This window comes from Armigeres subalbatus, chromosome 3 (assembly GCF_024139115.2).
Source record: "Armigeres subalbatus isolate Guangzhou_Male chromosome 3, GZ_Asu_2, whole genome shotgun sequence".
Taxonomy (NCBI): domain Eukaryota; kingdom Metazoa; phylum Arthropoda; class Insecta; order Diptera; family Culicidae; genus Armigeres; species Armigeres subalbatus.
This window is the reverse complement of record NC_085141.1, coordinates 145,035,388-145,057,677: the sequence shown is the minus strand read 5'-3', so window position 1 is coordinate 145,057,677 and position 22,290 is coordinate 145,035,388. Positions and strand designations below refer to the sequence as shown.

The following is a 22,290-nucleotide window of genomic DNA, read 5'->3' as shown; positions in this document are numbered from 1 at the left end:
CAACGTCCGAGCAGCAACTGCTGTAGTACGAAGTGGACGACGGCGAAAGCGCTCCCAGCGCGGAAGAAGATGAAGCAGCGACCTGCGCTTGTGTTTGCAACAGCTGCGGCTGCGACAGTTGATGTTGTTGCTGCTGCTGTTGCTGAAGTTGTTGTTGTTGTTCTTGCTGCTGCTGTTGTTGTTGCTGCTGCTGCTGTTGCTGTTGAAGAGCTGCTGCGGCCACGACTGTGGACGACGTGCTGCCCATCATCAGTGAAGATCATGTCGTTGTCAACTGACGCCACACGGCGGTGTGTCACATCGAAGGTAGGTAGGGCCACGAGAAACTACTACCCGAGAGCAGCATATCACGGATTAACGTCTCGATTGGCGTTTTCCCTACTAACCGGACGAAAAAGAGCTGTTCTATCACCTGAAACCGGATACGAGGCGTCGTTAGTTTGGACAGTGGAAGGGGTTTTGCGATGGAGCGTTTCGAACTTACCTGAGACGAGACCGTCCGCAGAGAAGGTAACCGCAGTAGCAGTTTTCCGAAACGGGTTGGCTGGTTGGGATACTGAGACCGGCAGTATTCCTCCAGGGCGCATTGTGACTTCTCCTGTAGTGACTCAATGTGAGCTACGTCTGACAGGCCGCAGGCATCTGGAATAAATCAGAAGAGGACACTGTATGTTAGTTCAGTGACGTCAAATTGTGTGTAGGATGGGTCTGGAGTTAAGCAGAGGAAAATGGGAGGGGATAGTGTGGTGAGGAAAAAATGATGTTGAAAGATGTGTTATTAATATTAGATTTAAGATCACCTGTCACCGAAGAAATTTTGTGTTAAGTGAGCATGTGTTTTATGCGTTTTAGTTTGCAGTGCAGTGAAAGCATCGGTTAGTGATGTGCGCTGGAATGTGAAGCGAAACAGCTCTTCTAAGGAAGTTATTAAAATAAAACAAACAGTAAGTATGAAGGTGAAACAATAAAAATGTCTGGAAATGAAAAAGAAAATAATATAGTTAGTAACCAATAATGTAAAGTACAGACCAATAAACGAAAGTTATAATCATCATGCAAACAACTTTATAAAAAATGAATTTCAATGAAAATGAAAACTATAACATCTAGGAGTTCATCATATTATCATTCTGAGGTAAAAGCAATCGCTATAACTTCATTTGATATTTAATCCATAGTAAAACACTTTTGATAAATTTGGCAATTCACATACTTTATAGAGAAATTCCTGTCGTATTTGGTACTGTTCCCTTTTCAAATCCAATTTAAACAGCAGCCCAACTAGTGTTTAAAACCAAGTTGCTTTTAATATTTCTCTCACCATACTTAGAGTAGAGTGGGGCAAGAGTGCGCGTGGGGTAAGAGTACGTTTTCGATTTTTTTAAGTTATAAAAAAAGATAAACTAGCAACACTGCATCAGGTTGATAGGTATTCTGACCAACTATTGTCATGTGTAATTGTGAACGATTTGAATAAACAATAAGGGAGATATGAGGATAGTTCATTTTCTGGTCTTTTTGCTAAAAATAATTGTGTTTTCGCAACTAGTATACCATTACTATATATAGGCTCAATCAAATGAACCTTCTACCATTTCGATAACCTATTGTATAGAGTACTTTATGGCGCAGAACATTAATTCGGTTGGTTTTCCAAGAGGTCAAAACCATTAACTGAATAAATTTTGGGGCTGTGGGGTAAAAGTACGCAGGAACGGGTGGGGCAAGAGTACGCATGTGAACCATTAAGTTCTGTTGTCAAACCCGTATCTCCGGCCGAAATAAGACTATTGCCAAAGCGTAAAGGTCCACAACAAAGCAAAAAAGAACAGAAATCGAAAATTATCACAAGTTCTCCTTTTAAAGATAAGTTTTTTGGTGTTAGAAAGGACTTAGCGAACAAAGCACTGAAGCGAAATAATAAAATTGTATTTGGTATTGTTTTACACCTCAAAATAGTCTGAAAACACAATTTCATCTAAATGATAATCCTTTAATCAAAAGAAACATCCATAAATTACGCAACGCTGAGCTGGGAGGGGTTGCGAGATGTATGACGATTCATAGAATTTTTAGAGGATTCATACAAAAAGTGTAAGATAGGGGGGAGGGGTGATGGAATGGTCAAATTTTCCATTACGTTATTAGTGATCTTTCCTTAAAGAAAATTCCTTTGTTCAAGCCTCGCGAAACCTGGTATATTTTTACCTTTGTAGTTTTTTTGTATATAATAAACAACAATGTTTTTTCGTGTGACGGTTCATATTTTCAGGACCCCCTCCCCCTTTCATAATTACGTAATCTTTAAACATTCTTTAATATACTTTCAATAAACATCAATTAAGTGTTATTTACTCTTATTTTTGTTAATATATACTTGAAATACATTATTTGAAAATTGCGTACTCTTACCCCACCGGTGGGGTAAGAGTGCGTTTTTCACATGCCTTGCAATAATGATTCTACTAAAACGAATTAAAATAATTTCAATATTTTTCCACTGGGTAACATATAGGAAGAGTATACGAATCGTCGACATTGATATGATATGCAGAAGCTTGCTTCATAAGAGCTACATGATCGATTGAAAACTAAGTGCGTACTCTTGCCCCACTCTACTCTACTTTCTATTAGGTACTTAACTTATAGAAATATTTGATTATAGGTTTCGGAAAAAAAAATATTTTTTTCATAATTTGTTCCCAGGCCCAATTTTTTCTAAGCGGTATTACGCAGTAAATTTGATATGTTCCATTTGTTCTCGTGATTAATAATGAAGAACTGACAAGACAAGTTCAAAAATATTTTTTCGGGATGTACCAGATCATCCAAACTGTCCTTGAGTCCAGAACTTGCGATCTACAGTTACCATGTGAGCTTTTTTCGTCGCTCCAAGCTGGGATATGTATTCAACCATATTCATAACATATTCCTAAAGATCAAGAGACATGGTCAGATGGTTTTGGGATATCTTGGGTTATCGGAACCAACCTTGAATTCAGAACTTGTGATCAACAGCCACGAAACTAGCTGTTTTCACCACTAGAAGCGTGGATATGTATTCAATCAGGTGCATAACATACTTCAGAAGACCATGAGACACGGTAAGATGGTTTTGGGATATCCTGGGTCATCCAAACCGTCCTTGACTTCAGAACTTGCGATCTACATCCACCACTTTAGCTTTTTTCGTCGCTTCAAGCTTGGATACCCATAATATATTTGTGAAGATCAGGAGACATTAGTAGATAGTTTTGGGATATCCTTGGTCATCCAAACTGTCCTTGAGTTCAGAACTTGCGATCTACAACCACCACTCTATTTATTTTTTCTACGCTCCAATCTTGGATATGTATTCAACCATGTCCATAACATATTCATGAAGATCAGGAGACATGGTCAGATGGTTTTGGGATACCCTGCGTCATCAAAACCGTCCTTGAGTTCAGAACTTGCGATCTACAACCACCTCTCTAGCTATTTTCGTCGCTTCAAGCGTGGATATGTATTTAACTATATCCATTATGTTTGTGAAGATCAAAAGACATGGTTAGATGGTTTTGGGATATCCTGGGTCATCCAAACTGTCCTTGAGTTTCGAACTTGCGATCTACAGCCACGACACTAGCTTTTTTCGTCACTAGAAACTTGGATATGTATTCAAGCATGTCCATAACATATTCCAGAAGACCAGGAGACATAGTAATTTGATTTTGGGACATCCTGGGTTATCCAAACCGTCTTTGAGTTCAGAATTTGCGATCTAAAGCCCCCACTTTAGCTTTTTTCGTCGCTTCAAGATTGGATATGTTTTCAACCATATCCATAATATATTCCTGAAGATCATTGGATATATTGGATGAGTTCAGAAGTTGCGATCTACAGGCAAAATGTAGTGCTTTCTGTCCCTCAAAGCTCCAATATATCGGCACCAACATTTCAAATTTTCTCAGAGTTACTATATGTGAACCCACTTCTTTCATTAAATTGCGCTGCATTGCGTGGGTGGGCACAAATAAGCCCACCAGCGACGTGAGAAGCTCTTGTTTACAAAATCAGTTTCGCAGCAGATGTGATGAACAAGTTTGACCATATTTCGAGACATTGTGAGACAACAAACGCTACTTTGAAAGCTTAAGATCGTAGATTCTTTGCTAAAAGACAGTATGAATGACCTAGAAAATTTTAAAACTGTGTCTGTTAACCTTCACGAAAATGTTATACTCATGGTTGAATACTTACAAAAAAAATATTTGTGACGAAAAATGCTGTTAAGTTGCAGTTGATCTGAAGTCTTGAACTCAAGGACAGTTTTGGTGACATGCAGTATATCCAAACAAACAGCCGATATATACAAGGATAATAACTTCGAAGAGATGTAATGAAAATCATTTAACACGTATCGAAACTATGAGTAAACTAAAACGCTACAATCACAACTGTTGATTGCAAGTCCCGAACTCAAGAAAAGTTTGGACAATCTAGAATATTTAAAAACTATCTTACAGTGTCTTTTGGTTTTACAGGAGATCGCACATTGTTGAATACATATCGAAACTGGTAGTAACAGAAGAAGCCTTCAAAGCAGCTGTAGCCCTCAAAAGTTTAGAGATGCAGAATATGTAAAAACTTTCTAACGATTCATATTGACCATCCATGAGCTGTACACGTGGTTAAATATATTTGAACAATTTGTTTGAGAAACTGCATAAGGACTGTTCAGTTTATAAAGAGGACACATTGTATTGTCGATGTTTTTTAAACCATCAATCTTTTTAGAAATCTGTTTTGTTTCGTTGAATATATTATCTGACCTTCTAGACATGAAATCCAATTATCAACGAAACAATTCTAACTCAGAAATTTGCGATATTTATAACAATCTCGATTTGTTGGATTTTCAACAGCTAAAACCGTTTATATTCCGTTTTCGGGCTGCCACAGGCTCTAATGTTTCTGGATATCGACAAATCAGTAACAGTGTGTTTCTTTCTGATCTTCTTAATGATTTTGTTGACATCCCGATTTCCATTTTTTATTACAACTGTCAATTTAGCTTATAAAAAAATGTGTTGGGAAACTTATGTTTACGCGAAATTCGAGAAGCTTTTACAATAGGCGCCATTTTGTTGGATTTAAACTGTTTTATCTCTTTTCAAAAATTACAGTTGATTGACAGTGTATTATAATATACGATAAAGCAAACTCTATCAAAATTGACCAATCTGTCTGTTTTGTATCGTCATGTGAAAGTGTCCTCTCAATAAACTGAACAGTCCTTATGTTACCTTTCTGGGCAAAATGAGATTTTTAAATATTCTGAATCCTCGTCAAAAAATACGTATTCTGGTAAAAAAGGAAAAAAAATGAACGCATATTGGAGCTTTGAGTACTGAAAAGAGCTTCTAAACTGCTGTAGATCTCAAATCACGAACTCAATGACAGTTTGGATTGCCCAGAATATCTTAAAACTATCTCACGATATCCGTTTACCTCCCGGGAGGTGTAATTATTATAATCGAATGTATGTTGAAGCTTTCAGTACTGAAAAAAGCCTAAGACGAATTACAGGGGATGGACAAAATAATTAGGATAGGCAAATTTTGGGTGAAATTAGATGTGTTGTAACTACCTTAGTTATCATCCGATTTTGACAATTCAGGCATGCCTGAACTAGAAAATTAATGCAGTTTGACGGTATGCCCATGGAACCGACTATGGCCACCGGATTCCGGAGATATTCCGGGTTTTTCGGAGGTAGGTTCAAAACCGCAAATTTGAGGTGGATATTAGGAGAAGTTGTGGTTGAAAATTAAATAATATTAGTAACCACAAATTAAGTAGGGCTCTTGCTGATTGGAACCATATATTGAGATTTGGAATCGGACCAGAATCAAGTGAGATATGGCCATTTCTTTATAATCGGTTCCGATCGATACTTATCAAAGGGGTCAGGCCACAACTTCATTTGAATCTCGCTTTTTGATAGATCGTCCACTATGATTTTATTCTAGAAGGCCTCTAATGTGTCAAGAATGAAAAACCAATTGAATAAACGGATCCTGGAGTCGCTGGGATGTCCCCGGGGAACCTGTGAATGGGGACATTTTAGTTTTAGCACCAAAACCAGTCATTCGACGGCTCTTTTTTCATGGTTTTCGATCAGGAAGCGAAGTATGAATATAAAATGGTCAATTGACAGTTCTGACCGCTTCCAGGACCTACGGATTAGCCCCGGGGGGACCTGTGGAAGGGGACATTTTAGTTTTACCACCAAAACCAGTCGTTCGACGGCTCTTTTTTCATGGTTTTCGATCAGGAAGCGAAGTATGAATATAAAATGGTCAATTGACAGTTCTGACCGCTTTCAGGACCTACGGGTTGGCCCGGGGGAACCTGTGGAAGGGGACATTTAAGTTTTAGCACCAAAATCAGTCATTCGACGGCTCTTTTTTCATGGTTTTCGAACAGGAAGCAAAGTATGAATATAAAACGGTTAATTTACGGTTCTAACCGCTTCCAGGACCTACGGATTAGCCCCGGGGGGACCTGTGGAAGGGGACATTTTAGTTTTACCACCAAAACCAGTCGTTCGACGGCTCTTTTTTCATGGTTTTCGATCAGGAAGCGAAGTATGAATATAAAATGGTCAATTGACAGTTCTGACCGCTTTCAGGACCTACGGATTGGCCCGGGAGAACCTGTGGAAGGGGACATTTAAGTTTTAGCACCAAAATCAGTCATTCGACGGCTCTTTTTTCATGGTTTTCGATCAGGAAGCGAAGTATGAATATAAAATGGTCCATTGACGGCTCTGAACGCTTCCAGGATCTACGGATTGGCCCCGGGGAACCTGTGGAAGGGGACATTTTAGTTTTACCAAAAAAACCAGTCGTTCGACGGCTCTTTCTTCATGGTTTTCGATCAGGAAGCAAAGTATGAATATAAAATAGTCCATTGTCGGCTCTGACCGCTTCCAGGATCTACGAATTGGCCCCGGGGAACCTGTGGAAGGGGACATTTTAGTTTTACCAAAAAAAACCAGTCGTTCGACGGCTCTTTTTTCATGGTTTTCGATCAGGAAGCGAAGTATGAATATAAAATGGTCAATTGACAGTTCTGACCGCTTCCAGGACCTACGGATTGGCCCCGGGGAACCTGTGGAAGGGGACAATTTAGTTTTAGCACCAAAACTAGTCATTCGACGGCACTTTTTTTCATGGTTTGCGATCAGGAAGCGAAGTATGATTATAAAATGGTCCATTGACGGCTCTGACCGATTCCAGGATCTACGGATTGGTCCCGAGGAATCTGTGGAAAGGAATATATATGTTTTAGCACTAAAATCAATTATTCGACGGCTCTTTTTTTTATAGATTTTCGATCAGGAAGTATAAATATAAAAGGACCATTGACAGCTTTAAAAGCTTCCAGGACCTTTTGGTTGCCCCCGAGGAACCTGTGGAAGGGGACATTTTAGTTTTTACACCAAAATCAATCATTCGACAGCTCTTCTTTAATATAGGCAACGTATGAATATAAAATTGACCATTGATGAATCTGACCGCTCTCAGGACCTACAGATTCCCCCCGGAAAACCCGTGGAAAGGAACATTTAAGTTGCAACACCAAAACCAATAACTCGACGGTTTGTTTTTCGTGATTTTTTATCAGAACTCGGAGTATTAGTATAAATTGGACCATTTATGGATCTGAGCGCTTCCAGGACTTACGGATTGCCCCTGAGGAATTGTGGAAGATGACATTTTAGTTTTAGCACAAAAACCAATCATTGGACGGCTCTTTTTTCGTGGATTTCAATCAGAATGTGAAGTATGAACAAGAAATGGACCATTGACGGCTCTGACCTACGGATAGCTCACGAGGAAGCTGCCTACTTCATACTTCGCTTCCTGATCCAAAGCCATGAAAAAAGAGCCGTTGTATGACTAGTTTTGATGTTAAAACTAAAATGTCCCCTTGCACAGGTTTCCTGGGCCAATCTGTAGGTCCAGAAAGCGGTCAGAGCCCTCAATGGCAGGGTTGTAAATAATCGGCAGCACTGGATGAAGGTGATGTTTTTTATATCATTTTTTTATTTCCTTCCTGCTTTGAAATCAACCTCACATTCCCGGAGAGGCAGAAAAGTAAACAACAGAACTCACATCACCCACAGCGCCGCGAAGATGAAATTTACCACAGCAAAATGTACACATTCACCCAGCAAATTGAAAAAAATCACCACGCGTTTAAATGGGCCACTCACAGTCATACGGTAAGGTGCGAACTGAGCAGCATGTCAGAGCGACTTGTGAGTGGCTGAATGTGAAATTGAATGGTCGGTGTTGGAAATGATTTTTCGGCTGCACCCAGTAGCACTCACCACGGCGGCGATGAAGGCGACAGCAGAATATACTGAGATCCATGTTTTTCACTGCATTGACTGTGAAATATTTCTACCCTGCTCAATGGCCCCTTTATATTCATTTCTCGATTCCTAATCGAAACCACTAGAAAAGAGCCGTCGAATGACTAGTTATGATGCATAAAATAAAATTGTCCCCTTAGACAGATTCTTCAGGAGCAATCCGTGGGTCTTGGAAGCGGTCAGAGTCGTCAATGGACCATTTTATATTCATACTTCGCTTCCTTATCGAAAATCGAATGACTGGTTTTAGTGCTAAAACTAAAATGTCCTCATTCACAGGTTCCACGGGGGCAATCAGTAGGTCCTGGAAGCGGTCAGAGCCGCTAATGGTCATTTTTAATTCATATTTCGCTTCCTGGTCGAAATCCACGAAAAAAGAGCCTTCGAATGACAGGGTTTGATGCTAAAACTAAAATGTGCCCTTCCACAGGTTTCCCGGGCCAATCCGTAGGTCCTGAAAGAGCTCAGAGCCGACAATGGACAATTTTATATTCATACTTTGCTTCCTGATCGAAAACCATGAAAAAAGAGCCGTCGAATGACTGGTTTTGGTGCTAAAAATAAAATGTCCTTTTCCACAGGTTCTTCGAAGGCAACCAGTAGGTCCTGGAAGCGGTCAGAGCCGTCAATGGACCATTTTATATTCATACTTCGCTTCCTGATCGAAAACCATGAAAAAAGAGCCGTCGAATGACTGGTTTTGGTTGTAAAACTAAAATGTCACCTTCCACAGGTTCCCCGGGGCCAATCCGTAGGTCTTGAAAGCGGTCAGAGCCGTCAATGGATTATTTTATATTCATGCTTCGCTTCCTGATTGAAAACCATGAAAAAAAGCCTTCGAATAACTGGTTTTGGTGCTAAACCTAAAATGTCCCCTTCCACAGGTTCCCCCGGGGCCAATCCGTAGATCCTGGAAGCGGTCAGAACCGTCAATAGACCATTTTATATTCATACTTCGCTTCCTGATCGGAAACCATGAAAAAAGAGCCTTCGAATGACTGGTTTTGGTGCTAAAACTTAAATGTCCCCTTCCACAGGTTCCCCCGGGACAATCCGTAGGACATGGAAGCGGTCAGAACCGTCAATGGCCCATTTTATATTCATACTTCGCTTCCTGATCGAAAACCATGAAAAAAGAGCCGTCGAACGACTGGTTTTGGTGGTAAAACTAAAATGTCCCCTTCCACAGGTTCCCCGGGGCCAATCCGAAACCGAAAACGGTCAGAGCCGTCAATGGACCATTTTATATTCATACTTCGCTTCCTGATCGGAAACCATGAAAAAAGAGCCGTCGAATGACTGATTTTGGTCTTAAAACTTAAATGTCCCCATTCACAGGTTCCCCGGGGACATCCCAGCGACTCCAGGATCCGTCTATTCAATTGGTTTTTCGTTCTTGACACATTAGAGGCTTTCTAGAATAAAATCATAGTGGACGATCTATCAAAAAGCGAGATTCAAATGAAGTTGTGGCCTGACCCCTTTGATAAGTATCGATCGGAACCGATTATAAAGAAATGGCCATATCTCACTTGATTCTGGTCCGATTCCAAATCTCAATATATGGTTCCAATCAGCAAGAGCCCTACTTAATTTGTGGTTACTAATATTATTCAATTTTTAACCACAACTTCTCCTAATATCCACCTCAAATTTACGGTTTTGAACCTACCTCTGAAAAACCCGGAATATCTCCGGAATCCGGTGGCCATAGTCGGTTCCATGGACATACCGTCAAACTGCATTAATTTTCTAGTTCAGGCATGCCTGAATTGTCAAAATCGGATGATAACTAAGGTAGTTACAACACATCTAATTTTACCCAAAATTTGCCTATCCTAATTATTTTGTCCATCCCCTGTAAGTACTCTCCATTTAATTCCACCAATTATTTTCGATATCTTTGCAGATACGTATTTCGACCATAACTGTGTGGTCGTCTTCAGTGTCTCGTACTTGACTCGACAAGTACGAGACACTGAAGACGACCACACAGTTGTGGTCGAAATACGTATCTGCAAAGATATCGAAAATAATTGGTGGAAGTAAATGGAGAGTACTTAATTCGTCTTAGACGGTTGAATACATTCCACTAAAAGAGAACTCAAATCCCGATCTCAAAGACATTTTGGATTGTCCAGAATATCTCTAAACTATCTTACGATATCCGTTGACCTCCCGGCAGGTGTAGTGGATATAATTGAACGGATATTGAAGCTTTGAGTATCGAAAAGAGCTTCTAAGTACCGTCAACTGGGGGGAAGATGATCATTTTTAAGGCAAAACATGCAATAACAATGTGTGTTTACATTTTAAATCGAAACAAATAATTTCAAAACATGGACTGCTATACGTTACAATAATCAACAACTTTAGTTTTCTGAAATGCGTTCGCATTTATTAAAATAAATTAAATTATCACACATTTTTGAATAATCTGGTTTGGGGTGAAGTTGATCAAGACAGCTCTACTAAAACCATTATGACCTAGTAGTCAAAATACACTAGGTTATTTGTATGAATGTTGAATTTACTACGTAAAGAAGTCTAAGAAGTCAATATTTGAAACGAAAATAGCGTCATTTATGACTATCTCTCTCTTTCTTCCACAAAATACATTTTCATGATTATAATAGAAAAACTCGGATTTCTACCTAGCAGTAACATTACTTAAACGGAAAATATTGTTGACTACCGCTTCATAAAAAAATTTGGCACTTTTGACTGACACATCAAATGATCATCTTCACCTCAATGATCATCTTCCCCCCAGTTGACGGTACCTGTAGATCTCAAGTCCCGTACTCAAGGACAGTTTGGATTGCCCAGAATATCTGAAAACTATCCTACGATATCCGTTGTCCTCTCCGGAGGCGTAATGGATATAATTGAATGCATGTTAAAGCTTTGTTTGTACGGTAACAATCGATAACATTTGGGTAAGGATAATGGTTTGGGAAAAGAAACTCAATAACGATCTGGTCGAATGTTTTGAATGGTAGCACCTATAGCAAAGCATGAGAACAGTTAACATGGCAACACTGTTTAGAGATAGTTACCAAACGATATTAAGAGACGAGAGTGGAGGAGAAAAATCAGGGAGTCGATCGAACGTGCCAATCAAGGATAGACGTGTGTTTGGGAATACGTTGGGGTCGTTGTAAAATACCCGTCGGTCGTGTGCATAAGCTCTTGAGCACTAGCTGCATTTTTAACGTATCGGAATAGTCACTTGGATACAGAAGGTTCGACGAAATGGGGAAACCAGTGCAGAGACTACCGACAGTGACCGAAAAGACAATTGCCTCCCCCCTCCCGCGATCAACGCGTCCGTGGGCCAGTCGCTGCCTCCAAAATGGCGCCATCGTCAACACCACAGCTTTTCACTTCCCAAAGGCACAACGCAAGATCCAACCCGGCTGGGTTTCTCATTCTCCTGGCAGGTAACCTACTGGTCTCGGACTGGCGCAACGAAATACAGTTGTCCGACGTATCCCACCTTTCATCTCTCATCCCGCTTACAACGCTAATGTTTACACGCCCATGCTTATGTAGTGCTCACGAATACACCACCACTTGTTTTAATACGTAAGTAGTCTATCCATTTTTTCCCGAGCCATCCGAAAACTTTCCCTTCGTTCAACGCCCTGGGACCCGGGAGCAAAAGAGGCTTTCTATGCCCACCCCATGAGCTGTCGTTGGCTTTAGACCAACAGTTCGGGGCTTAGGCTAGCCCCCTTCTGAGGCAGCAGCTACTCCCGGGGTCAAAAGTAGTTTCAGCTTTCAGTACTGAAAAAAGATTTTGCAGCTGTAGATTCCAAATCCTGAACTTAAGAAATGTTTGGATGGCCTAGGACGTCCAAGGAAGTTAATAAATTGTTTATTGTACATCATAGTAACTCTACGGATACGTTCGAATAAAAATCTTATTTTGAAACAATACAATCCGCTGCCCATACACCTAAAATTTTCTATTTCGTAACTTCACCATGTTCATGACGTTCTAGGTTGTCGTAGCACCTTGACCGCCAATGTTTGATATTTTTCCCTGATAGGGAAGTTAATTTCAAGCAATTTTGCTGAAGATAGTGTTCACTTGTATCCATCGGGCAATTTTATACATCCAATTTTCTGTTGGGGTCATATATGACCCCGTGGGCCTGAAAGAGTTAATCCATAAAATGTTCGAGTTGTTTGAACAGGCTCAAGGAGTAGATTCCGGAAATCAAAATAATGTGGAATTCAAGATGGCCCATTTATGGTTTGTGAAATTGGTTAAAATCCCTATAAAATTATTGTTGTCAGAACAGTCTGCATGAAGAGAAACGCTCGAAACTGCAATTTTGAAGAAAGCTTTTAGTTCCCAAATTTTGTAGAGTATGAAGTGTAAAGTGCGAAGTAAGGAATGGAAATTCAGAAAAAAGTATTACTACTCCTTTCTTACCTTCAAATACTAATTTCTCTCTTCACACTACTGATTTCTCACCTCTCACGTCAAACAGAGATAAGTGAGAAGTTACATGTAAGAAATGAGCAATGAGAAATGGGAGGTGAAAAATGAAAAAAATGTTCAGTAAACAGGATTCCACTAGGTATTCATTTTTAATTTCTCAAACTCACTCCTCTCTTCTACCTCCTAAAGTGATGAATGAGAAATGAGTCAGTCCACTACACTATCTAAACTGCCGCACCTTAACTTTATATCTTCTCATTTCTCACGGTGAGAATTGCGAATAAAAGATGAAATGTAAAAAATGAAGTACGAGGTAAGCACCCGGACCTCTCAGCTGACTTTGTTGAAATAATGCAGTGTTGATGATGCGGAAACGTACTTAAAGTCCGGATTGGGATTTTTGGAGGGGGGGGCATCGCAGACTTCACAGGGTACTTCAAAGATCTCCCCCCGAAAAGTTGTGGGAGACCCTGGTGTCGGTCCGGGTTGGGAGATTCTCCCCAGTTTATGTTCAGACCGGATAGTTGATATGTACCTCTGCAAACGTGTTCAAGAACACACTTGCTGGTGGTCATGAAAAACCTCACTGAGGTAGCCCAGCGGAGGACGGCACTAACGGCCCATTGGCAGTACTGGAAAAGGTCGTGATCGTCATAAGACAGAGAGTAAAGCGCCTTTTTCTATTTCAGGCGACCAAATGAAAGAATTGTGGGTTCTTTGATCAATTTCGTATGAAAGGCAGTTATGAAAGGATTTTGTTTTTTATTTTAAAATTAAAATTTCTAAGTTATTCTAATAAATATGTATATACGAAGAATAGTGACTAGTCGATACATTAATAATACTCCTTCAATTCACCGATTTGAAAGTGGTAACAAACAAAAAAAATAAAGCAGATATTGCACACTTTCATGCCCTGTCACGGAACAAATATTTTTTGAGATTTTTGTAGCATGCCTTTCATCCTTCGCATTTCTATAGATATTGAAAGGGGCAGATATGTAAACATCGCGTGACATCTCTCATTGAAAATGAGAAATTACTGTACTGCCCATTGGACTTTTATCCACGTGCGTGCTGGAGTGTAACCGACGACGACCAACAGAATGTCGTCGGCGTTAATAAAAATGTAGATATTTGGAGGTAAAGCGTAACTGCCAGAACAGACCCTTGGGGTATTCCAGTTTCCTCCCGGTAGGTCCTCGAAGCCTGATTTTCATGTGAAAATTCCAAATGACAGACAGGATATTGTTGGTAAATCTCTACTCACTCAGCTGCTGGAGAACGAAAGGCGTCCATGTTCTGTTGAATGTCTTCGAAATGTCAAGATTAGCGTGTCTGCCTCATGTAGGACATTTCTTTGGACGAGCACCAAATCTGCCATCTGTTTCGAGTTTTTTTTTCGTAGACGGCGGTTCACCGACCTCTCGAAGATCTTGAACGTGCAAGAAGTCAGCGAGATTGGCCGATATTTCGAAATGTTTTGGAAGGAGACGCTGGAAGACTTTCCATTAGTCTACGAGTGGACGAAGGACAACTCTATAGCTGAAAAACGCTGATTCATCGTGAAGTTCGATCTATTTTTGCGCAGCGTATAATTCGACGTATATTTGTTTCAAAGACACAGTGGCATATCCATATTAGGGAAATTATACAAATTTGTATTAAAAATTAAGCATACTATTATTTCTATTTCACCGATCAAGTGATACACTGAAGTCCTAAAGTGCAAGTGCTGATCGCCTCTTATCTCTATTGTTAATTATGATTTGACAGGAGATTAAAAGCAGCAGGCAGCTAATGACAAAACAACACAAAACATCATTGAAACAATCAACCGTTGCAACTAATGAATATTTTCATTGCTTGTCACGTGTCTGTCACAACTCAAACGGCGATCCACTTTTCATATCATCCATCCGACGAAATTCCACCACACCAACAAATCGTTAAAATTGCTGTAACTTCAAAACAGATAACAACGACGATAATTCCTGCTGCCGCGGTTGCAGAGTGCGAGAGCAGACTAATTCAGACACAACTTCCAACAAACACAAGGACAACAAATCACTCACTTTCCATTAGAGAGAGAGATTCACGCCGCGGTGGAACCACTTGAACAGAAACGGCTGCTGTCGTATACCAACAACGCACGGGTCCCATGTCTCCCAGTGATGGCTTTAATCCAAAGACCATCGAGCTTACGAGTATCTTGTCCCTGCCGTACCACAAAAGAGTCCATAAATCACGGCCAGTGCGTCGCATCATCATGAGCAATTTTCGGGACCCTTACCATTGCTCTTTTTTTTTCGTTAGCCGCTGTTTCGTGTATCTTCAATGCTTGACTTGCCATTGGCATCTCTCAAGAATAAAGGACATTATTTTTAGAAGAGAACGTCTGCCGCCGTTGGTTTTTTTTTTGTTGCCTCCCCATTTCAAATGAAGTAAGACATCTTCCCGGCCAAGATTCCACCGTTCAATCAGATAAACATTAGCGACGAACGCAACGCGTCAGAGCTTGTTTACATTTTTTCTGTAGCCCCTCGCCAGCCGCAGCCGGCGGCTGTCAGTTTGGATTTGAAGAGAGGCAAAAAATGCCGGACTTAATTGCGCTCAATTGAAGACGATGGCGATAAGACTAAATACTAACGCGAAAATAAATATAAATAATAATTAATGCTCGCCACAGCAGGCGTGCTGTGGATGGGTGCACACTCGAAGTCCTTAAAAGTTAGTTTGACGTTTCATGGATGTCAGACGGAATGTCATAAAGAATGTCGCGTGCCCGCACCGAGTGCCATACCCGAACTCGAGAAACACTTGTGCGGTGCGACAGTCTCACTCCCCAAAGTTAAAGTTGGCCAAGAGCGATTGTCGTCCCCGCGGGCGGATTATCAAGAGCAGATCACAAGCCCTTTGAGTAATTAAAATTTATTCGAACTAAGCATGTGCTGTCAACTGGCCCCTTTCCCAATTGAAGCGAAGGGGTTCACGAACCACTTAGCTCGCTACTGAAATGCGGAATTCTCACTGGAGAAAGTTACAAATCTCTTAAATACTTTTGAACCACTTGACTCCTTAATGGGTTAACCAATAAAGAAGATAGCATCTGTTCCGAAAAACACACGTTCTGCTGACACGGAGCTGTCAGATGGGATGGATTCTAATGTAATAAAGATGGGGGGAACTCATTCCCTATTCCCTGGGCTAATAAAGTGTGCAGCATGGGACGGCAAACGATGACGGCTGAGAGTTGTCACCTGCTTTTCTTAATCGCCTGTCATACTAATTGGCTATGACGAAAATGGAGACGTTCATGAATCATGACAGCTGGCTGCGTCCTCTGTCATAAAATAATTACATACGCCGTTTTCGGTGTGACTTCTGAATGTTGCAACCGATCGGAATCAAATTTGAAGCGTATGAAAAATACAAGAAGCGCTTGGTTATAATCTCTTCTTGTTGTCTACGTACAAAGAAGTAGCAGAGAAACCGAACACGAATTAAGCCGAGGCAGCGTTGCGTAACTGTGTGCTACATCCATAAATGCGTAGACATTGACATGTCCCGGATACGGGCACCCGACTAATGTCAAACCATGATCGGGGTGATGAAATTCAATTAAATTGTTTCCAATTTATCGCCTTTTCTAGATGCGCTGGTCTAGAAAACTAGAAAAAGAGCACGACGATGCCGTCGTATATAGAGACAACGAGAATTAAGTCTAATCGCCTTCGCTTCTAATCGAAAGCTGTACAACAATTAAGTCGCCGTCACCCGTCCATATCTCGCGGCGCTCTGCGCCATCAAACGTTACTTTCCAGAACGTTAAAAACAAACATTCTTCGTTTCATTCAGATCAATTAAAGAAAATTGTCTCTGATTATAAACACCCATATGTAGGTCGATAAACATCCACTAGGAGAATCAGCAGCAGCAGCAGCAGCGAACTGTGATATGAAGCGGGGTCGGGCAGCGTTGGTGAAGCGAATTTCCATTCCAAGATCAATCTTGACGAAGTTGTTTCGTCTCAGTCGTGATGACGATGATGATCACTGACTGGCACCACCATCCATCCAGTAGCTAACTGGCGATCGTATGCAGGCCCGAGCGAGCGCATGATGAACTTTGATCCTTTGAGTGGAGTCGTCGAAAAACAAAAAAGAAATCATAGCAAGCTATGAATTTGTGTCCCATCCATCCCGCTATGGTGGCTCGAGGTGGAATGTGCTACCGGTTGCTTCGATACTTAATTTTATTTACTAGCTCGTTAATTGATTTTTATTGGGCAGATGAATTGACGGGTAATTGAATTCGTTCGGACATGCTCGGTTGAAGTCAGTATGAGTTTTGCTCATTCGCATATTGTTTGATAAGTATCAATTGGAGTTATATGAGATCACACTTTAAAAATGAATCAGAAGGTTTGTTTTTCATATCTCAACAACAGAACTGTTCGGTGAATAATTTTACAGATTTTCGGTTGTTTTGACATTTGAACAAAGGAATAATCGCAGAAAATTTGGTGAAATAATTATCGAACAATTCTGCTGTTGAGATTTCGGTGAATTGAAGCAAAATTCACCGAAATCTGTGAAATGATTTAAGTGTGTAATGTTCGATAATCATACAAATTTGATCAGTAGATATTATAAAATGGCTACAAAAATCGAATTCCAATATCCCTCCAAGAATCTCTATGAACAATTTATAAAACTTAATTTATTCGCAGGAACATGCAGTTCTGTAAGACAAGGCAAACATTATGTTCAGATAAGTCGCGACCTGCGTAAGACGCATTATGACAACAAATTTCAAACATTCTTTATGGTTTTACCTTAATCACGTAGAACAATTAGCCGCATTAAGTCAGAATTTGTGCCACAGTCGGCCTGTTTTAGAGACGTCGAAAGAAACCTGCTGGCATCAGCGAACCCATCCCAATCTACTGCAGCCAGCAGTACGCGATGTGTACTCCTAAGTGATGAAGTATGATGAAAATTTAATTATCGTTATAATCTATTATCCCATCTTGGCACACGGGTCTTCGTTTCCACATGGGAACGAACTGCTTGGTGACGACTATTGTCGACTATTTTGATACCATCCCGAAGGGGGTTTGAGGAAGTGTTCATATTTTTACGAGCCACAACCACAAACACACCCATCCCGGGTGCAATAATAGTAATTAAACATAATCATATCGCAGCATCGGACAGCTCGGTCAGCTACCGAAGACGAATAGCAGTATGAGAATGGGATGAGTTGGCTCATGTGGCAACATGGTAATATCATTCATCTAGTTTTATGAGTCACTGCTCCCGTACTCCTATATATGAAGAAACGTCACGAGGAAAACTGAGATCTGAACTCCAGCTGTACTGTGCCAACCGTCAGCATCATCATCATCAATCTCCTCCTGGCTGCTGCTGCTGCTGCATGGATGTCGACCACCAGAGCACAGGACACAGCCCTTGCCCATCGTCATCGAGTATTTCTATAAGGAAGAAGACCAAAGCAAATTTGCTCTGTAACAGAGTGGCTGGAGTGTACGTCCTCTCAATGCGGGAAAGTGCACACATTCATTACGTCGAAATTAGACTTGCTGACTTTTCGGGACTTTCGTCGCAACTCAGAGTTGACATCTGAGGCCACACCACCGGAGTGTTGTCTAAACACAGAACTGCCAAACGAGAAGGTACCGGTGTGATGTCGCAAGCCAAGTGCTGTCAGGTCGGCATCTGTCTGCCGAGCCACTTCCGATAAAGGAACTCTCAGTACCAACATGGATTAGCTTTGCAAACACAAAATACCCCAGACGGGGTTCAGGTGGAGGGGAGGAAAACTATTAAAAACTTCTTGTCACTTGACTGTCGAACCCCTTCAGAAGCCTCGATGGGATGTGGCCCGTGCATTGTTCCACGTACGGCTATCAAAGATCTCTCGCAGAGTCGCTGTTCACACTCGTCAGGTCGCACGCCGCGGCTCATCTACGTCCTAGAAGGAATGTGTCGTCTCCAAGCAGCCAAGCCTTCATCCCCGGCGCTGGGATCGGCAGTTAAACAATAATTTTAACGACGGCAAAATTGCTAATCATAATAACGATCGTAATCGGGTGTGTAAAACACATGTCTTACATGGGCGGGGGGAGCAGCATAAATGAGGCGACACACTTGGCAGGATAAGATACCGGCTGGGTACAATGTGTTTAGAGCATGAAAAGCCACAAGGAGGCTCGTAAAACGTGCCCAAGTTGGTGTTTTTAAAAACCAAACCCCTTCTCCGGGGAGCAGGGCTGGGAAATAGAGCTGACGTATAGAATCACGTCCGCTCGTCATCGCAGCACAATCCGCAAGGTCGTGCTATGTGTGAAAGAAAGGAGCGTGTCAGGTTTTGGGGAAAACTTTCCGGAATATGAGACCTCCTCCCACGACATCTTGTGAGCTGTGGTGCGGTACGAAAGACGTTGGGTGTGTTTCAATTGCGAAGAAAGGGTGTTTGGTAACAATTAAAACCACATTAAAATATTTAATTAGTTTCGTCTCGCTCGGGCTGGCATCAGGCAGCAAATGTGTGGAATAATGCGTTTCGGTGAAGGCTTGAGGTCGTGCAGTGAGATGGTGTCGATTTTGTGGAGAATTTGTTCGTTTTTTTTATTGAAGCACGTGCTTCCATCTATACATGGTGACTAAGTGGTTGGAAGCATGAAGGCTCTTAAACATAAGAGGTTAGAAAACAATAATGCGTTAAATTGTGCAAATTTACATTTGTTTTCGGTGGCTTAGTGAGGAAGGGTGAGCTACCACAGTTTTGTCAATAGTTGCTACGACTACACCGTGATCAATAAGTTCGGATGCACTTTCAAAGTACATTATAATTCAGTTCAATCAAAGGTAATTGCCTATTTCCCGGGATTAAACCACCCGACTTGGACGTTAATTTACAATGTTATGAAAACTCATATGTGAATATGTACGTTATGTGGAAGGTATTGATTTGGAAAATGTATTGGAGGTAACCACTTTCCCTTCGATGGGACTCGAACCCATGACCTTACAGTACGCTAGACTGGTGCTTTAACCAACTAAGCTACGAAGGACCTCCGTCCGCTTTTGCAACCTAGCAGCTACTGAACGAGCTCGAGATTCCCAAATTGGACGCATAGTCAAATCACTCGCAATCCATTTCTCAAGCCAATACTTCCACATGTGTATTGTACACGTCCACATTAGAGGAGCGTGAGTATTTAGAATGTCTGGCGGCTATACACATTCTTCATCAGCAACGGTACTGATCAAGTGAGGTTGTGTAAGCTATTTGCCAGTCGGTCGTCAAGCTCAGACCCAACCGCATTGCGTAAGGCAAATGAAATTTCTTTTGTATTCCACGAAATTACTTGTGATAATGAGGGTGGCTGGTTTCGATTCCCGGTTCCGGTGTAGACAACTTTCGGATTGGAAAATGTCTCGATTTCCCTGGACATAAAAGTATCGTGTTAGCCTCATGATATACGAATGCAAAAATGGTAACTTGGCTTAGAAACCTCGCAGTTAATAACTGTGGAAGTGCTTAAAGAACACTAAGTTGCGAGGTGGCCCTGTCCCAGTGGGGGATGTAATGCCAATAATAAGAAGAAGAAGAATGACCATTTTTTTGTGAACTATAACTATTGAAACTCTAGGATAGACCTGTGCGCCGTAGTGCGCCTAAGTAGATTAGAACCGGCGGCGGCGTGAATGCAATTTCCTTTGTACACATGTCAACCAAGTAGGATAAGTATTTAGTATTGTCCGGCTCCTACACGGGATCGGGATCGGGTCGGGATCTGACGACACAACGACGGCACAACCTCACACAACCCTACTTCATTGAGCGCCGTTGCTGATGAAGCAAGTGTGTAGGAGCCGGACAATACTAAATACTCATCCTACTTGGATGGCATGTGTACAAAAAATACATATGAGAGAGTTAGTTCTGAAAATGTATTGCGAGAGTTTGGCTGGTGGCCCGAGGCTGGGAATTTGGTTTCATCAGTACCCGCTAAGCTGCGGAGGACGACGGAGGTCCTTCGTAGCTTAGTAGGGAAAGTACCTGTCTAGCGTACTGGGGTCGTGGGATGAAAGCCCACCGAAGGGGCGGTTACTCTCCAATACCTTTTTCGAACTAAATCTATCACAAGTTGTGCATATGCATAATAGAGTTTCAGACCTAGCAGAAATACTTATAGAAGGGACTTTTCAGAAGTTTTGTCGAAGGAAATTTTCCAGAATACAAGAAGAAGAAATTTCCTATAATTCATGGAAGAAAATTTTCTCATAATTTGTGAAGGATAGATTCCCCAGACTAGTCAGAATTATATAGAATGTCTGGGCTGATATGAGTCATTTGCTAGAATCCTCGGAAAATGGATTCTTCCAAATTCCTAAAGGATGAATTCCTCCTAATTTCTGAGGGAGGTATCCCCAAAAATTCGTGCAAGAAAAATTGGAACTATTTCCAAAACATTCAGAATGAGTATTCCGGATAGTTTCTGTAGAAGAAATTCTTGAAGGAATAATTTTCTTGTATAGTTCTTGTATAACGAGTTCCCAGAATTCCTGAAGATGAATTTCTTCGAAATATCTTGCGAGAATATTTCCAGAGAATTAGAGAAAAAGGAATACCTGTTAAGGGGGAAGGTGGGCTGCAGTTTTTTTGATTTTTTGATGGAATAATTTCCCATAATTCCTGAAGGGGTAAATCCTTAGAACTCCTGAGTAAGGAAAATCCCAGAATTCCTGGAGATGGAAGAGCCCAGAAATCTTGGAACAGGTATTTCCCTTAATTCTCTAGGAAGAACTTAAGAAAAATGACAGTCTGAAAGGGGCTAAAGTTTCCTTAAATCTGCGCTGGAAGCATTCTCCATATTTTTTGAAGAAGTAAATCCTCAGAACTCCTAGGAAGTAATTTCCCAGAATTTCTTGAGAAGAAATAATTCTGTATTCTTGAAATATTCGCTTCCCAAAATTCCTGGAGAAGGACTTTCGAAGAAATCCTGGGGTAATATTTTCTCAAAATTCGAAAAAAGGAAGTCCACATAATTGGCCTTTCCCGTCAAAAACTATATCGCGTTTAATTGTCTCTGTCGATTCTTTGGCTTATTTAAGGTAAACTTTTTCGAAGAACTCATATTTTTTGAATATTCTATCTGCTGATCACCGTAATGCACCGTAATGCTGATCACCGTAATCCGGTAAATCAGTGGCGTAGCCAGAAAACTTTGTTGTGCGGCTTCTGAATTGAGTTCGATTAAACAAATAAGAATTATGTTTCTGCCCGACTTTGTGTCTCGCGTTATTCAAATACAGTTAGGGTGAAAGATCCGATAGTCGTGGGTGTTCCTATAGTTGCGGTAGAGCTGTTTTAACAA

General features: G+C 41.0%; 1 protein-coding gene across 1 annotated transcript in view; it reads right to left on the bottom strand.

Annotated features, from left to right (window-relative positions):
• Positions 1–275: 275 nt before the first annotated feature.
• The window catches only part of LOC134225667 (nuclear receptor subfamily 2 group F member 1-B), a 216,270-nt gene continuing 194,255 nt past the window's right edge, over positions 276–22,290 (bottom strand). Inside the window, exons 4-5 of the mRNA XM_062705933.1 lie at positions 485–642; positions 276–412 (exon numbers count right to left, since the gene is read on the bottom strand). Coding sequence (XP_062561917.1) covers positions 296–412; positions 485–642 — 275 coding nt within the window. The 3' untranslated portion in view covers positions 276–295. The remainder of the gene's footprint in view (positions 413–484; positions 643–22,290) is intronic.